Here is an 18,270-nt window from a genome sequence, read left to right on the forward strand (position 1 = left end):
GGGGCGCACCAGGCCGTGGGGGGTGGGGGGCGTGTGGCCGGGCGGGGACAGCCCCGGGCCAGGCCCCAGGCGGCACCAGCCCCCTGTGGTGCTTCAGCCTAAATCCCCGTGGCTCACGCGGCCACGTTCCCAGGCGGGGCAGCGCCGTGTCAGAACACACCCAGAACGTACGGGAAAGGCCGGCAGGGGTGTTGTGCAGGTGAGGCTACAACATACAACAAATGCAAAACTGATCTCAACTATGTTTTTTGCTCTATTTTTTTAAGAGTGCTTAAAAAAAAACCTGGAAAAAAAACGTGCCCAATAGTTGCCAGGTGGGTCGAGAGACCAACGTTGTCAGCCCTGCTTGTTTCTGTCTTGTAGACTCCTTACAACGATTTTAAGTTTCTTTACTCTTTTAGTAACTTCTACACCCAACATGGAGCTGGAGCTCCCAACCCTGAGATCAAGAGTTGCGCTCTCTGTGACTGGGCCAGCCAGGCGCCCTGGTTCTTTAAAAATTTTAATAGAAAATTTATGTTTAGGGGCGCCCGGGTGGCTTAGTCGGTTAAGCATCTGACTTTCACTCAGGTCATGATCTCGCGGTTCGTGGGTTCGGGCCCCGCATCGGGCTCTGTGCTGACTGCCGGCTCAGAGCCTGGAGCCTGTTTCAGAGTCTGTGACTCTCTCTCTCTCTGACCCTCCCCTGATCACGATGTCTCTCTCTCTCTCTCTCTCTCCGAGAAATAAATAAAAAACATTTAAAAAAAATTTAAAAAAAAAAAAAAAGAAAAATTATGGTTAAAGGGGAAATGGGAAGACAAGGGCGCCCAGGCCTCCCGGGCGGAAACCTGCTGGGCCGGGAGGCAAGGCTAATGGGCAGGGGTGGAGTCCGGGGGCCCCTGGGGCAGTCCCCGCACCAGCCAACGCTGCCGGGGGCCCCCGCCTGTTGTCCAGCCGTCCCTTGTTAACATGTGCTCGCAGCAAACACACACACACACACACACACACGCGCGCGCGCACTTCCAGGGGGACACGGGGAGCGAGGGGCCGGGCTGGCCTATCACCCCAGCCCTGGAGACCTCGCTGGCCATCGCGGTGGCCGCCCACTCTCTGCAGGCCCTCAGGCAGCAGCCCTGACCGGGAGGTTGGCTTCCAGCCCATCTACACAAAACCCCCCCAGCGTGCCGGGCCCACCACAGATGAGAACCGGGGAGGGAGGGACAGGGTTCAAGCGGAAACACCTTGGAAAGGGGCCCAATGGCACCAAACAGCCCCCCAGCCGTGGAGACCCACCCAACCTCGTGGACCCGGGAGGTCAAACGGAGGCTCTCACCCTTCACAGCCCGCAGGGGACGTGCAGGGGCCGTCACTCCTGCTGGTCGTCGTTGCTGGCACTGGGGGTCCGACTTCGGATCTGACTTCGGAGCTGTTCTATCAACTCTGGGTTCTGCTGCTGCATCTGCTGGGCGAACTGCTGGCCGCTGCAGGGAGAGCGGGCCCGGGCTCAGCTGGGGGTCCGGGGCACCCTCCAGGCCGCGCCCTAGGCACGTGCCCCCCATGGGCAGCACAGCTACTCACCGGACCCCCGTAGCAGGGTCTTACCGAGTGCCCAGGGACACAGCACTTGTGGTCTTACCCTCGTGGGTGGCCCCCACCACCCTCAAAACCCCCCAGGCACGTGTACTCACGCCTGAATGAGACTGGCCAGGTCGTTCTGTGAGGGGCTGGTGCCGGGAGTCCCCAGGGGGTTGTGGCCGCCAGAAATCATCCCGGACATGCTGCAAGGAGAGAGCCCACGATGCGCAGTCAGCGCGGCCTGCCCACTCTGGCTGGACCCACTCTTCCAGAACACGCGTTGGTCTCCACTGCGGAGCAGCCCCTCTGGGGCCCAGTGCCACACGCCCGCCCTGCTCTCTGNCTTGTGGTCTTACCCTCGTGGGTGGCCCCCACCACCCTCAAAACCCCCCAGGCACGTGTACTCACGCCTGAATGAGACTGGCCAGGTCGTTCTGTGAGGGGCTGGTGCCGGGAGTCCCCAGGGGGTTGTGGCCTCCAGAAATCATCCCGGACATGCTGCAAGGAGAGAGCCGCAGTCAGCGCGGCCTGCCCACTCTGGCTGGACCCACTCTTCCAGNCCATCTACACAAAACCCCCCCAGCGTGCCGGGCCCACCACAGATGAGAACCGGGGAGGGAGGGACAGGGTTCAAGCGGAAACACCTTGGAAAGGGGCCCAATGGCACCAAACAGCCCCCCAGCCGTGGAGACCCACCCAACCTCGTGGACCCGGGAGGTCAAACGGAGGCTCTCACCCTTCACAGCCCGCAGGGGACGTGCAGGGGCCGTCACTCCTGCTGGTCGTCGTTGCTGGCACTGGGGGTCCGACTTCGGATCTGACTTCGGAGCTGTTCTATCAACTCTGGGTTCTGCTGCTGCATCTGCTGGGCGAACTGCTGGCCGCTGCAGGGAGAGCGGGCCCGGGCTCAGCTGGGGGTCCGGGGCACCCTCCAGGCCGCGCCCTAGGCACGTGCCCCCCATGGGCAGCACAGCTACTCACCGGACCCCCGTAGCAGGGTCTTACCGAGTGCCCAGGGACACAGCACTTGTGGTCTTACCCTCGTGGGTGGCCCCCACCACCCTCAAAACCCCCCAGGCACGTGTACTCACGCCTGAATGAGACTGGCCAGGTCGTTCTGTGAGGGGCTGGTGCCGGGAGTCCCCAGGGGGTTGTGGCCTCCAGAAATCATCCCGGACATGCTGCAAGGAGAGAGCCGCAGTCAGCGCGGCCTGCCCACTCTGGCTGGACCCACTCTTCCAGAACACGCGTTGGTCTCCACTGCGGAGCAGCCCCTCTGGGGCCCAGTGCCACACGCCCGCCCTGCTCTCTGACGGCGGCTGCCGTGAACGTCACCAGCTTACTGGGGACAATCTGTTTCTGGCTTAAAGACAGTGCTCCTCAACCAGGGGACACAGGACCATGTCTGGGGACATTGGTGGCCATCACAACTGGGGACCTCCTGGCAGTGGGGTGGGGGCTGGGCAGGAGTGCCGCTCAGCCCTCACGGCACCTGGGATGCCCCCAGAGTGACCCGCCCTGATGTTTACTACTGCAGCTGAGAAATTTTGCTTTAAGATTTAACCACAGTCCAGCAATTCTTCAGTAAGTTAAACACAGAATCACCACACGACCCAGCAATTCCACTCCTGGGTGTGGACCCAGAACTGAAAACAGGTGCTCACACACGACGCTCAGGGAAGGAACCACACACAAGGTCACACGGGGTGTGATCCCACGTGTGTGAAATGTCCAGAACAGGCTCACCCACAGACGGGAAGGGGGCTTGCGAGTGGCAGGGGCTGGGGGCCCCTATAACGGAGACGAGGACTGTTTGGGGTGACACAGCGCTCTGGAATTAGGCAACGGTGCTGGTGGTACAACATATGGAATATACTTAACGCCACTGTGCTGTAAACCTTAAAATAGTTTTAAGTCATGTGTGTCTTGTACAATGAAAACTGTAACCATAAGATCAAGAGCAGACGGCTGTCACTTACAGCTGCTGAACTTGGGGGTTGTTCATCAGGTTTGACGCCTGAAGAGAAGAACAAATGATCAGAACAGCAGGCTCCTGGCCACACACGCTTCCCCAAGCGCGCTGGGCCCTCCCGGCCTGGCTCTGCGCCTTCCTGACGCACTTGCGTCCCGTTCACGACTGGTCTTTTAAGAGATTCCCAGGCACCTCATCATCTCCTACTTTGCCGCTTAGGCCGGTCCGTTTTTCCGGCCACCAAATTCGGTCAGCATTGCTACCCTGGATACCTGTGCTTGAACTTTCTCCCCCCGAGAGCTCTCTCCCTAGGACCTGCTTCAGGACGCGGCCGAGTGGGCAGCTGAAGAGGGGCCTTCCCTGTCGTGGCTCTGGGGGCTGGCTAAGTTCCGTGAAGGGCCAGAGTCAAGGTTCTCGGCCTTATGGGCTAGTCCCTGTGCCAACCACTCAGCCCTGTGTTGCTGTCACCGCACGGGTGTGGCCATGTGCCACCAAACTCTAAGGTGCTTCCCTGGCCCATCGCGTGCCTGGCCGACCGGTCACCCCACTGTAGTGAGGACGCTCTGACGCCGAAAGGTGCAGGCTCTCCCTCTTCCTGACACTTGGAAACCCTGGGCCCTGAGGCTACCTGAAAGAACTGGCATGTGCGGGGAACAGCCCCGAGGTCACGGGTGGCACCTGCTTTCAAAGGAAAGCGCCGCATAGGACAGGCGCTCCTGGCCCTGGGAAGGCAGGACTTCCGCCTTGGTGGCATCCCAGGCCCCTAGGCGTCTCATCTGAGCCTCAGGGAAGTGGGCGTGGCTGTGAGTCCACCAGGGTCTCCACAGCGTGAGGAGGAAACAGAGCTGGAGAAAGCAATGCCGCTTCTCTGGGTGACTCGGCCGTGAGAGGCAGGATCCAGTCTGTCCTCTGTGCTCCATACTGAGGGGTCTCACTGGGGCGAAGTGAGGGAACTTCGGGGCGGTGCCTGGGGACGTGGGTGCCTGTCACACTGGGGGGCTCCTGGCATTGAGGGCTGGGGCCGGGGATGCTGCTCCACGCCCAGCGCCCAGGTCATGGCCCCCAGAGAAGGCCCCAGGGCCCAGGAGAGAGGCGGGCGCGGATTACCATGCTCATGAAACTTGGGTTGTTCAGCAGGCCGGCGATGTCAAAGCTGCCGACGCCTCCTGTCTGTGGGGAGAAAAGCCCGGTGAGTGGCCCCAGGGCCAGACAGCTGGGCCCCAGGCACCAAGTACTGAGACAGATAATCCCACACGGGACTTTTCTGAATTCTAAGAGGCCTACGGCTCAGACATCCCGGCGACCAGGCAGCCGGGCCTCCAGGCCAGGAGTGCTTCAGAAAAAGCACCCACAAACTGTCTTCAAGTGCCGTCTTTCACTCGCTCATGTTCTGAACCCTGGAGCGTCGGCCGGTCAGGGGTAAGCAATTCCCAGAGGCAGGGAACCATCACCCACGGGCCCACCTTTAGTGTGCAGGCCCGTCAGCCTGCCTCCCGCCTCCCCACGGAAACCACGGCAGGGAGCCACGTTCCCACCTGCCTCCTGACCGACCCTGGAGCTTCCCCGTGTGGCCCTGCCTCCTGTGTCCAGGGCCCGTGGGGCTAAACTTCTTCCTTTGTGACAGGCCTTTCCGTGTCTGTGTCTCTGGCCAGCCCTGAGCGTGTACCTGGCCCGCCCGCCAGGGCCCTCCCCCCCAGGGCCCTCCCCCCCAGGGCCCTCCCTCCGCAGGGCCGCTCACGGGACTCGGCGTCTCCCTCAGCTTCAGCTCCGCTATCTTGAGGTTCGACTTGTAGGTCTCGTTGCCGGGGTCCAGCTCCAAGGCCCTCCTGTAGTAGGCCACCGCCTCGCTGTGCTTGTCCAGACTGGAGAGCGCGAGGCTGCGGGAGAGGCGCCGCGGCGTGGGGGAGGGCCCGCGGAGGCCACCCGCGCCCCCAAACCGCTTCAGCGTCTCTGTGGCCCAGCACCCAGCGGGAATGGCATGTGAGGGACACAGGGTGAGAGGACGGGTGTATGACAAGAATTCAGAGGCAGGAAGGTTGGTGTCCCAGAGGGAGCCGCACAAAAGACCTGAAGGTCCCCGAGGCAGGGGGTGGGGCGGTCAGATGCGGCCTCTGTTCCTGGCATAGAGCTCTTAAACCTGAAACTTCCTAAGTCACAGGCGACTCCGGGTCTTTACGATAAGCCCCTTGGGTCACACCTGAGTTTATGCCAGTGAGGTGACGCAGGGCGGGGCTGGTGGCCAGGAAGACCAAATTTCAAATCTGAGCGGGAGGATCTCAACCCCCAAACCTCTGGGAGGGAGAAGGCTGGGGCGCAGGCTGTAAAACTCAACAAGATCTGGAGAAGGCATCCACGTGCTGGGAGGGAGGCCACGCCGCTCCAGGGGACCCCTGCCCCCTGCCCTGTGGACCTCTTTGTCTGGCGTCCCCCCGTGTGCCCCGGGCAGGCAGGAAGCAGAGGCGTGCTCCCGAGTCCTGCGAGCTGCTCTCGCAAACCACGGAGGCCGAGAGTGAGGGTTGCAGGAACCCCGGACGCCCAGGCACGAGCAGGGAGGGTCCCCACCCCGCGGGGTGTGAGGCTCAGTCTGGGCAGAGTCAGGGCTGGAGCGAACCGCGGGGTCGACCGGAAGAGGGGGAGTGCGGGACGCAGGGGAGGGGGGTCGCCCGGGCGGACAGACGCGCAACGTATGTACTCACCCCATCCTGCCGTAGGCTTTGCTGTAGGACGGGTCGATGCAGATGGCTCGCTCACAGTCCTGCACGGCCCCCGCGTAGTTTCCGAGTTTGCTGTAGGCCGCCGCTCTGGGGAGACAAAGCAGTGCGGGTAGAGGGCTGCGTGCCTCGCTCGCTGCCACGGGTGAGCCTCAGCTTCCCCGTCCGTCAGGCGGGGCGGACACAGGGCTGCTGAGGGCCACGGCAGCCTCCCCGGGGAAACCAAGGCTGCAGGAGTCAGAGCAGCTGGGCCCACACGGTGGCTGCTTTGCGTCAGGGAGGGGTCCGAACAGAAAACTGATAACTGATCCGCCACGAGACCCCTGTCCACGCTCTCGACCGGACACACTGGATAGTTATTCTCACTGGTGTTTTTAACATTCCACTTTCCATTTCCTCGGTTTCTAAAGTACAGAAAGACATCAGGTAGAAAGCACAGAGGGGCTACCCTGGGGTAAAGGACTCTGTACTCTCTGCGTACCTTTTTTCTTTTTCCTGAGAGAGAGAGAGAGAGACACAGACAGACAGAGACAGCATGAGCAGGGGAGGGTCAGAGAGAGAGACACAGAATCCGAAACAGGCTCCAGGCTCTGAGCTGTCAGCACAGAGCCCGACGCGGGGCTCTAACTCACAAGCCAAAAGATCATGACCTGGGCCCAAAGTCGGAGGCTTAACCAATTGAGGCCCCCAGGCGCCCCTGCGCGTACCTTTTCTGTCCACCTATTTGTGCGATCACCCCCAGAAGAGTTAGAAAGAAATGAAGACTGAAGCAGTTCCACCCCCGAGGCACCGTGGATGACGTCAGGTGCCCCTACAGTATCTGCTGCTCACTGCTGGTTCCCATGCCTTCCACACGGACGTGTGACTGTCCCACGTCCCACCCAGTCCCTCTGCGAGTAAGAAAGTCTGTGCTGAGAGGCCGGGGTGGGGGGAGAGGAGGTACAGCTTTCCCTTCAGAAGTACGAGCCCAGGGCGCCTGGGGGGCTCAGTCAGTTAAGCATCCGACTCCTGGTTTCAGCTCAAGTCCTGACCTCACGGTCTGCTGCGCTGACGGCAGGGCACCTGCTGGGGGTCTCTCTGCCCCTCCCCCGCAAGTACACGTGTTCTCGCTCTCTCTCTCTCAAGATCAATAAATATTAAAGAAACAATTCAGTTCAAGCCAGATGCAGCTCTTCACAGTTAGAGCCGATGCTGCCATGAACACAGGAATGAAATGTCACCCGGATGCTGACTTATTTCCTCGCCCCAACACCCGCATGGAGAACAGGGCCCCTCATTTCAACGCCGCTGTCAACGCCTGCTGACACCTTACTGGCCGCCTGCCACTGACTGCTTCTTTGGGGCTGCGAGGTACAGTCACTAGGCCACCATACAGACACCTCGCCTGGTCTCCTGGGGACACGGGACCTGGCCTGGCCGGTACCTGTTACAGAAATAGACGGCGTTGGCGGGGTTTAGCTCGATGGCCTTCCCGTAGAAGTGCACGGCAGCTTCAAAGTTCTCTACTTTCATCTGCTCGTTTCCTAAAGAGAAAGGAAAACCGGTGACCCCATGCTGTTCACAGGAGACCCGAGGGCTCTGACTGAGGTTGCCTCTCTCCAGGCGTCTGTGTGAAGGCTGAGGAGAGCCAGGGGCAGGAAGCAGCGCTCAGATGCTCAGGGCTGTGGCAGCGGCGGGGGAGGAGGGGGAAACTGCGTCAGCATCTCAAGGCTCATGGCCCGAGCTGGCACTTGGTGAGGACAACTGTCACTGCTTGTGACATCTGGACACAAGTCTCTTCCCTCAGAAACAGACAAGTTTAACGACATGTAACTCAGACAAAACTCACTCTTTCAAAGTGCGCAGCTTGGTTTTTAAAATATTCAGTTGTCCATCACTGCAGTCAGTTCTAGAACATTCCCTCTCCCCTAAAGGAAGCCCCGTCCCCATCAGCCACCACCACCCCCCACTCCCCGCCCCACGAGACCCCTCCCGCCCGTGGATGAGCCTGTCCTGGACACTTCACACACGTGGACTCACACCACACGTCTGGTTCCCTCCCTGAGCATCGTGTGCTCAGGGTCTGTCCGCAGGGTGGCGGGTGTGGGCACTGCGCTCCTGCTTGCGGCCGAGGGAGGTTTCAGACCATGGATGTGTCACATTTTGTTTATCCCGTTTACCAGTTTATGGACAGTTGGGCTGTTCTCCCCTTCCGCTGCTGTGGATGTGCATTTCCATTTCTCCCGGCCCACGGCCACAGGCTCCCCGGGGGACCACGTGCTCACTGTCAGAACGCCTTCCAGGGTGCCGGCCCGCTTACGCCCGCACCGGCCACGTCGGGGGCTCCCCCCTGTGCACACCCTTGCATCTGCGTGCTCAGCGGCCCCAGGCCCCCAAGCCCGTGTGCTGTGTGTGCTGCGGGACAGCAAGCCCCCGGCTGCCACAGCCTGGGGAGCGGCCCGCCCCGTCTCACCTTCGGTTTTGAGGCGCTCTGCCTCGGCCGAGTCCTCCTCCGAAGGCGGGGTTCGCTCGGGGCTCCTCAGGTCCTGCGGCACCTCCTGGGCCCACGGCAGAGACAAGCTGCTTACAGGGCGGCCGGGCCATCTTCCTCCTCCCAGCCGCACGCCTCCTCCGCCCTCCTGCTCAGACCCCCGAGAGGGCAGCCCCCCATCCGCCCTGCCTGCGGGTAGGCCTGGCACTGGCCTCTAGAGCCCTCAGCCACTCGGGCCGTTACTCTCGTTCGGGGAAGCCCAGAGACTCACCCTGCCCGTGGCGGCTGCTTCAAATATTTCCGGAAGAGTCTGAGGGAGAGCGAGGTCGCTGTCTTCCACTGTCACCCCAAAAGCAGTCTCCAGGCACTGGATCGCAACTATGAGGGAGGACAGAGGCGTTTTCTTCTGAACACAACCCCCACTTTCTGACTTTGGGGCTCAGATAGCCTCCCTACCCTCAGCCCCACGTGGCTTCCAGGCATCGTGGGTGCCCCACCCCTTCTTTCAAGAGAGCCTTTCTCTGACCAGTGGAGTCACACATGGGGTGGTGGAGAATGTTCTGGAACTGCTCCTCAATGAAAAGTCGGGAGTGAGGAGGCTGGGCCCTGCGCAGCGGGAAGGAGGGCGGGCCACAGGCCCACGTACCTTCCAAGCTCTCCTGGGCGTCGGGCGAGAGCCCCCCGTGCCGCAGCTGGTCGTGCAGGAAGCGGATGATGGCATAGGCCAGGCGCTTCTTGTTATCCATTTTGTGACAGGAAGAGACAACGCCTAGGGCTTCTCGGGATCTGTGGACCCAAGCAGAGGGCATGAGGAGTGCAGTGGGGCAGTGACCCCCACCTGTGCCCGGCGCACCAGGCCTGGCCCTGAGGAAGCCGTTTCAGGCAACGAAACAATTTAATCTGAACAAGTGAGGGGAAATGGTTACGACCCTTTTCACAGATGAGATGCTGGGGCTCCCAGCAGCAGAAGACTGCTCCCAGCCTCCTTAATCTACATGTTTCTTTCAGGTTTACTTATTTTTTGAGAGAGAGAGAGAGAGAGAGAGAGAGAAACTGAAGCAGGTTCCAGGCTGTCAGCACAGAGTCCGGCGCAGGGCTCGATCCCATGACATCAAGACCTGAGCCGAAATCAAGAGCAGGGCACTCCAGCAACTGAGCCCCAGGCACCCTTGCCCCCTTACTGTAGACAGTGCCGTGGTCTTAGCCATCACCACCCTTTCACAGCCTCAGCGGCACGCGGCGGCTCCCAGGGGCCGGCCGGCACTACTCTGCAGGTCTACGAACCCCGAGTTTTCAGCTAAGCACCAGGCAGACCACAGTCCCACCTGCTGTCCACTCAGGTTCAGAAAACTGACGGTTCTCCAAGTCCTGACACTCCCAAGGGGTACGAAGGGTCGGGGAGCAGTGTGTGGGGAGGGTCTGGAGTGGGGGGAGGGCCGAGAGCAGACCAGCAGGCCCCAGGGGCGCCGGTCCCTTTCCAGGGGGTCAGCCTCTTCTTGGTCCCTCCACGACGCGCTGGCTTCCCAGGCCAGGGTGCTCCGGGTGAGGACCCGGGATGCTGCCCCCGCCCCCGGCACCCAGCACGCACGTGCCCACAATGGAGGGCTATCTGGCTCCTGCGTCAGCAGCGCCCAGGGGAGAGGCGTGGTGCGGAATGAGCCGGTGGGAGGGGCCGCTACCGGAGGCCTAGGACGGGGTCAGGTGCTGCACATGACACCATCTCCTTCGCTCGCACCATCACCTCCACGGTTGCTCCCACTGACAAGGGTAACAGGTGGGGGCTGGGGGGTCTCCTAGGAGCAGCTGGCCCAAGGAGGCTCAAGTCCACCCGCGCGGCCAGAACCCGCAGCATGAAGCACCTCAGTCTCCCCAAAACACCCGTGTGGCCCGCAGAGCCAGGAAGAGTCAGTCACTGGGCCCCAGGCTCTACAAACCGGCTGGCATCAGACTCAGATGATGTGAATATGCAGATGCCTGCTCGGGGCAAGCACCACCAACACACCGGGTGGTGGCCGTGCTCTGAGACCTCGGTCTCTGATTCACGGGAACCTATGTCCATCGACAGCTGCTCCGGTCGTAAAGTTGGGGGGGGGACCAGACACGAGAGGGCACAAGGGTGTGAGTCCACACGTCCAGAACAGGCACTTCCATAGACGGGAAGGGGGTTTCTGGGGGCTGGGGGGTGATGGCTGATGGGGACACACGTTCTTTTTGAGGTGGAATGTTCTGGGCTTGGAAAAAGCTGATGGCCCCACAGCAGTGTGAATACACCAAAATCTGCTGTTTTAAGGTATGTGGGTTATATCTCAATTTTAAGTAAGGGAAAAACTTAAAATACTTGTTTTATAAAACTGGTGAGGGAATGATGGTAATGAGCCCCCGCTCCCATTTCTGGACACAATGACCCTTTACCCAGCAAGTGCCTTTGGTTGAAGAGCCTCCCCAGAACTGGAAGGTCTGGGATCAGGATGGGCCAGAGCCTGGAGGACAATCAGTCCTAATCCTGAAGACCTCAGGAGACACAGAGGGGCCCACAGAGATCAACCACCACAATCCACTCATTTGGGGGGAAGCCTCAAAAGGTGAGTCATGCTCCCCAGCCAAGAGGGTACAGAGAACACACAAGTCTGCTGACCACCAGATCTAAAAATAACAGACACACACTTCCTGAAACGTCAAAACGTTTTCATTTTAGATATTTGTTTTGACAACAGCATTATTTGCAAGAGTTGAAAGACACGGGTGCCTGAGCGTCCGACTTTGGCTGGGGTCATGATCTCACGGTTCATGATTTCGAGCCACATGTCAGGCTCTGTGCTGACAGCTCAGAGCCTGGAGTCTGCTTCCGATTCCGTGTCTTCCTCTGTCTCTGTCCTTTCCCTGCTCGTGCTAGCTCACTCTCTCTCTCTCTCACAAAAATAAACACGACGTGGTCCGTTCCATCTATACCCTGGAATATCATTCAGCCTTAAAAAAAAAAAAGGACATCTTGGGGCGCCTGGGTGGCTCGGTCAGTTGATTGTCTGACTTCAGCTCAGGTCATGATCTCATGGTTTGTAGGGTCGGGCCCCGCGTCGGGCTCTGTGCTGACTGCCAGCTCAGAGCCTTGAGCCCGTTTCAGATTCTGTGTCTCAGTCTCTCTCTGACCCTCCCCTGCTCACACTGTCTCTCTCTCTCTCTCAAAAGTAAAATTAAATTAAATTAAAAATAATAAATAAAATTAAAAGAAAGAAAGAAAGGACATCCTGCCACTTGCCACCATGTGGATGGACCCAGAGGACACTGTGTGGTGACAAAAGCCAGACACAGAAGGACACGTCCTGCATGATCCCACTCACAGGAGGTCCCTAGAGGCGTCCTGACCACAGAGACAGAGAATAAATGGTGGGAGCCAGGGCTGGGGTAGGGGGCAGGGAGTCGGTGCTTCATGGGGACAGGGTGTCAGTCTGGGGAGATGGAAAGTCCTGGAGACGGAGGGTGGGGACAGCCGCACAACACTGTGACTCTGCTCAATGCCGCTGAGCCGGGCACTTGGAAAGAGGATGGTGAATTCTACTGTGTATATCTTATTATAATCAGAAAAAGTTTTGTTTTCCAAGTCTGAAGTCCTCCCCTTCAAACGTATGATCCCAGGACCCTCTGTATATTGTGTTCTAAGTCCAGGCTTGAGGGTCATGGCCAGGCAGCTGCCGGTGGAGAATGAATCTCACGTTCTTACATTACATAACTGCCTACATCATATCCCTGATTGCGTCTGGGGCCCCACAGAGTCCACGGTGTTTACCATCTAGGCCTTTATGTTTGCCAGCTCCCCACCCTCAAATCGCTGTGATGGTAAACCGGATGGAGGTGTGCCAGGGTCTCAGCCGGGGTCACAGGTCAGACAAAGCAGCACGGCAATCGCACGGCTGGATGGCTGGACTCCACCTAAATGCTCCAGGCACCAGTTCTGTGCATGGTTCCCCGCCATGGGTGTGCACCAGGCCCCCCACGCTGGGCCTCATGTACACACATGTGGGTCCCGGGGGGGACAGGGAATGCAGGTCCTGGTGGGGACAGGCGCTCACTTCGTAAGAGTAGACTAAGGAAGGGGGCACCTGGGTGGCTCAGTGGGTTGAGCATCTGACTTGGGCTCAGGGCATGATCTCGCAGGTCATGAGTTTGAGCCCCGTGCCAGGCTTGCTGCTGTCAGCTCAGACCCTGCTTCGGATCCTCTGTCCTCCCCCCGCTCTGCCATCCGTCTCTGCCCCTCCCCCGCTCAAGCTCCCTCGGCTCGCTCGTTCTCAAAAACAAATTATCACGCACACAAAAAGAGCAGACTAAGGAAGGAAATCCGGTCTCTAGCAGAAGTCTGCCGTCCCGGACCGGGCGGGGACTCTGGGGGCGGGGGTGCTGTGTGAGACCCCACTGAGGCTCTCGGAGGCAATGGTTCAAAAAACTAAAAGACCAAGTCACGCTCCTGTCTGGCATGATTTCAGTCCTCCCCGTGCCCGCCGCCCTGGGAACCTCAGCCTTCCTGGTCTCTGTCCAGTGTGCCCTGACGCAGGGGGGCAGAATCACCCCCCAGGGGACACCCCCACGGGTCTGTGTTCTGTCAGCATCGGACTCCTGAGGCCCCGGGATGCTGCACACACAGAAACACACACACTGAGCGGAGGGAGAGGGGGGTGACTCACAGACGCCGGGGCCACCCTGGTTTGTACCATCTGACCCCTGGGGATTCACTCTGGTGTGCGGTGTGGGCAGGACTGGATGCGATGTTTTTCCAGACAATCAATGCAGGGTCTCTCCCGCCTGGCACTGCTGAGGGGCGGGTCGCTCCCTCGGGGGCATCCTGAACCCCGGGAGTTCAGCAGCATCCCTGGCCCCACCCCCGTCGATGCCAGGAGCACCTCCTTCCACAGTGGTAACAACCACAGATGTCCCCAGATGTGCCCCCCTCCCCCCCGGGCTGAAAATCACTGGGAGACTCTAAGTGGGAAAAATAAAGACTTTATGTCAGTGCGATTCAGATTTTTGTGGCCAAATGACCTTGCTGCATACTTTCTGAAAACCTGTTGGCGCAACCTTTTGGGTTTCAGGCCTGCAGCTGAGGGAGCGTGGGTCCTCCACTGAGGACTACACCCCCCGCACAAGAGGGACCCAGTGCGGCCTCTGACACAGGCGGTCCACGGACACTGTCGCTTCTCTGAGAGACAGTTTGCGACTCACACTCCACGCAGGGCTTTCGGGGCAAACGAGCCTTCTGCTCCCCACAAAGTGACGCCCAGCAAAACACAGGGACAGCACTTTCCCTCGACTCCTACCAGGCACCCGGAACAATCACAACTTGTAGGGTTTTGGCCACTGGACAAAATTCTCAAAGGCAGCTTGCTCTCTGAACACTGAGTGCTTTATGAGCTCTCAGGAAGCACCCGGAGGGGCCGGTCCGGGTGAGCCCGGTGAGGGTGGACAGAGTCCCAGGGTGTGCGGGGGTCCTGGGCCAGCTCCGCTGGTGGTCCTCACTATCTCTCCGGCTCTCAGTCCACCTTTTCATTTCATCACTAAACAACAACATCAGCCTCAATTTCCTATTTCCGAGCCTAGAACTGGTCAAAGGAGAAAAAACCGGCATGTCTCACTAAAACGAACAAGCCCTTGGGGCGCCTGGAGGGCTCAGTCAGTTAAGCGTGCAACCTCGGCTCAGCTCATGATCTCATGGTTCGAGGGTTCAAGGGTTTGAGCGCCACATCGGGCTCTGTGCTGACAGCTCAGAGCCTGGATCCTGCCTTGGAGTCTGTGTCTCCCTCTCTTTGCCCCTCCACCACTCGTGTTCTCTCTCAATCTCCCTCTTACTCTCTCTCAAAAATAAACATTGAAAAAAAAAAAACCCAAAAGAGTGAGCCCTCGCCCCACTGGGGAGGTGAATCGCCAGCTGCCAAGGGCTCTGCCAGCCTCATCCTGACCAGGGCCCTGCTCACAAACGGCAGTGTGCAAAGCCAATGCTCTGCTCCTCTCTCTTGGCCTAGCACACCTCAGGTATCTAAGCAAGGGCTGTCCCAAGGCTTGAGCCCATGATTCTCGCCACAGCCGTTTTCTTCTAAAACGCCACCAGAACTCCCCGCACACTTTAAAACCATCAAAAGCCCCCGAAACGTCATGAGTGTGTGCGCGAGGCCCTTTGCCAAACCCTCAGGGGCTCCAAACACAACTGTTCCAACCCATCTGGAAACTCTTAACTCCCTTCAACCCGAGCTGCAAGGTCGCTGCCTCAGACAGAGCTAGATACCCTCTTTTCCAGGTGAAGTCCAAGTGTTGGTCTCGTCCCCGGCCCAGAAGGCTTTAAAATTCCCTGGTCTGTCATCTGTCCCCACCCCCCCGTCGCCCAGACTATGAGCCACAGGACAGATGTCTTCCCTTTAAACCCCAACACTGAGCAGTGTTTGATGCATAGTCTTGGGAAAGCATTAGATCCCTGTCAAATTCAGAGCCACCTGACCGAGTTCCTTGAGAACAGAAGAGACAACAACTTTGGGTCTTGCCTCCCTACTAAAATTCTCTTTGCTCCCTCAACCCCCTTCCTGAGCACTTCCTGCAGGGACTAGCGTCGGCTCTTGGCAAAAAAATAAAATAAAATAAAATAAAATGGTAGAATCCAGGGAAGACCACAGCTCTCCATCTGGGGCAGAGCTTACAACCCCGGCTGTGGAGCTGGCTCACGCTCTTCCAAAACGACCAAACTACAAGCCTCAGGCGAACTCCTTGGAGGGGCGAGCACTCTCCAGGCTGGAGCTAAGTGCAGTTCATGCAGTGGCTTATTGCGGGGATGGGTGATCATTTTCTGAAAAAGGCCGAGTGAGCTTCACGGGTCACAAGGTTTCTGTGGCAGCCACTCAGCTCTCCTCTTGTGGAAGAGCAGCCACAGGTTAAGGGGTTCGCGATGGAGGAGTGGCTTCACTCACAAAGACAGGCTGCAGCTGGGTCTGGCCCCCTGACTGCAGTATGCGGAGACCTGGGCTTGTTTACTCCAATCCCCATTCTACAGAAGAAAACACGGAGACTAGAAAGATGGGGGTGCCACCTGAGGTCGCCCAGCTAAACACAAACCCAGACTTTTGAACCCAGCAGACTCCAGAACCTCTACTCCAAAGAGCACTATCCTGGGGGTATAGCTCAGTGGTAGAGCATTTGACTGCAAAGTGCACTTTCCTCTCCCCCAAAACGCGCACAGGACATCAGGGGGTTCATCTCGCCAACCCCATGGATGCAGTTCATGCTGGTGAAGACTCTCTGGTCTGGAGCAGGGTTTAACTTCTGCACCGAGGACACTGTGGCCTGTCTTCACCGCAGGGCGCTGAGCAGCACCCCGGCCCCACCCACTCGGCGCCAGGAGCACACCCAGTCCTGACAACAGATGTCCTCCAGACATCGCCCTGTGTCCCCCAGGGTGACTGACCCACTGGTCTGGGGAGAGGAAACGCAGACAGAGATGTATAATCAGAGATAGAAAACCGAAGGGCACGGGCACATCCTGCAGCCTGAGGAACGCAGGCTGCACACACATTTTCTGACACCTAATAAAAAAACAGCCGTTCTCTAGTATACTCCTAACAAGCGCAGAAGCCCGGTGACAGAATGTTCTGTTTATTTAACCTCACAGTGACCCTGGGAAGCACGTTCTTCTACGTCCCTATTCTAGAAGGAAAGCGCTGCTCAGAGAGGCAAGCGGCTCGCTCAAGCTCACACAGCCAGTGAGAGGTGATGGAGCTAGTCCTCGGCCCGACTTTTCCCGCCTCGAGGTCAACATGCAGAAGACCCTAGGTGTGAAAGAAGACCTAACACCTGCTAACGCCATTGGGCTCTCGCTCTGCGCCGGCCCCGTGGCTTCAATCTTCCCAAGGACCACCGCCCCCGCCCCCAAACATCAGGCAGGGGTGCCCGTTTTACAGAGAGGGAAACTGAGGCTCCGGGAAGCCAAGAGGCTAGCTAGGTCAGCCAGGTGGAGAGCGGCGTTGCTGGGACAGGACACCGACCGGAGCCCCACGAACGGGATCCCCGATTCAAAGGGACCGTATTTCCGGGCAGCAGAAGGCACACTCGCTGCTTGCTGGGCACTTTCATTGCCAGTTTCACATCGAACCAGCATTTCCCGGGCCTCGGGTCCGGGTGAAGTGGACCAGAGCTGGCGAGGGCCTGCTCGACGCCGCCCTGCCTCAGTTTCCCCTTCGCGCCGCCCACTCATAGTACCCAGCGGACCGCGGCGACACCGACCCCAACCCCAGCCCCTCTTACGGGCCCTTGAACCCCGGGAGCTCCAAGCCGCGGACCCTAGGCCCTTCCGGATCAACGCCAAGCAACCCCCACTCACCTCTCAGGCGGCCAAACGCCGACCCGCCGACGGCTGCGCCTGCGCACCGCTGCGCTCTCCGGCCCCGCCCCCGGCCGCGACGCTTGCGCGGAAAGAGGTGGCTCCCTTTGGCTTTCATTCTGCGCAGGCGCGTCAATTATCGAGGCGGGCTTGGGGAGAAGTGACGTAATTTAGAGGTAGGGGCTAGCTGGTCGTTAGGGCAACTGACCTCTGCGACCGATTGGAGGCCGGAAATCAGGCTTGTCCTTCCCTCTCAAGCGGTAACGGAGCGGTGCATGGTGGGACAGTGGCGGACTCCCGCGCGTTTGGTAGAGCCGGTCACGTGGCACCGAGCCGGCCACGTGGTGTTGCTGTGTTTGGTATCTGGCGCCCAGAGCGGTACTGGCGGTCTGTGAACGTGATCGACTGTTAATCCGCTCTGTTTTACGTTTATTCACCCATCTATCCACCCGCGCAGCCACAAATGCATTCTTTCATTCATTCCATCCATAAGACGTAAAGGAATAGATATATTTGTTTACAGCAGGTGCCTAGTAGTCAACAAATGTTTTGCAAAGCAGCTATGAAAACCAGGAAAATGCTCTCGTTACGTCCTACTGGGGTTGATCAACTACAAACTAGTAAACTAGTACTAAAAACTGGCGCTCTTCGCTTGATAAAACGGCGTGCAGTGATTATGATTGGAGAGGTAATTTGACTGTGATGGTTAAGGAAGATCTATCTTTTAGATGAGGTTTTGGAGGTTGAGGCCAAAAATTCCAGGTAGAGGGTGCCTGGGTGGCTTAGCCGTTAGGCATCCCACTCTGGATTTCGGCTCAGGTCCTGATCTCATGGCTTCTGAGTTCAAGTCCCTAATCCGGCGCTGTGCTGACAGTATGGAGCCTGCTCCGGAGTCTGTCTCCCTCTCTCTTCCCCTCCCTCACTCGTGCGCTCTCCCTCCAAAATAAATAATAAAATAAACTTTTTAAAAAAAGCCTCCAGGTACGGAGAACAGTGAAAAAGAAGATTAAGTAGGATAAAGCTTGCTGAGCTTAATAGAGGGTTTGGTGACGAAGTTCCCTAAGAGGACCCACAACTGACCACTGTTAGTATTGAAGTTGCGGAAGTGTTCTAATTCACTTTTATCCTACTTAAAATGCATGCATGTTTAAAGCCCGGGAATTCTTTACTTTCTTTTGCAGAACTAAGGAGAGTGTCCTTTTTGGTCATTTTA

General features: G+C 58.6%; 1 protein-coding gene across 2 annotated transcripts; it reads right to left on the minus strand.

The window, feature by feature from the left end:
- Positions 1-1,321: 1,321 nt before the first annotated feature.
- Positions 1,322-17,154, minus strand: SGTA (small glutamine rich tetratricopeptide repeat co-chaperone alpha). 2 transcript variants are annotated; one of them, XM_077760683.1, is made up of 11 exons: positions 17,058-17,154; positions 9,357-9,496; positions 8,982-9,088; positions 8,693-8,777; positions 7,664-7,763; positions 6,226-6,330; positions 5,268-5,406; positions 4,637-4,699; positions 3,537-3,574; positions 1,671-1,760; positions 1,322-1,463 (listed from the first exon to the last, which is right to left on the minus strand). In XM_077760683.1, the coding sequence occupies exons 2-11, from the start codon at positions 9,454-9,456 to the stop codon at positions 1,349-1,351; spliced, it is 942 nt and encodes a 313-aa protein (XP_077616809.1). In that variant the 5' UTR covers positions 9,457-9,496; positions 17,058-17,154; the 3' UTR covers positions 1,322-1,348. The 2 variants fall into 2 exon arrangements, with proteins under 2 accessions (XP_077616809.1, XP_077616808.1); XM_077760682.1 differs by lacking the exons at positions 1,322-1,463; positions 1,671-1,760 and adding exons at positions 2,300-2,441; positions 2,649-2,738.
- Between the last annotated feature and the right edge of the window lie 1,116 nt (positions 17,155-18,270).

Source organism: Crocuta crocuta, unplaced genomic scaffold, assembly GCF_008692635.1.
Source record: "Crocuta crocuta isolate KB4526 unplaced genomic scaffold, BGI_CrCroc_1.0 scaffold443, whole genome shotgun sequence".
In the NCBI taxonomy this organism is placed as follows: Eukaryota; Metazoa; Chordata; class Mammalia; order Carnivora; family Hyaenidae; genus Crocuta; species Crocuta crocuta.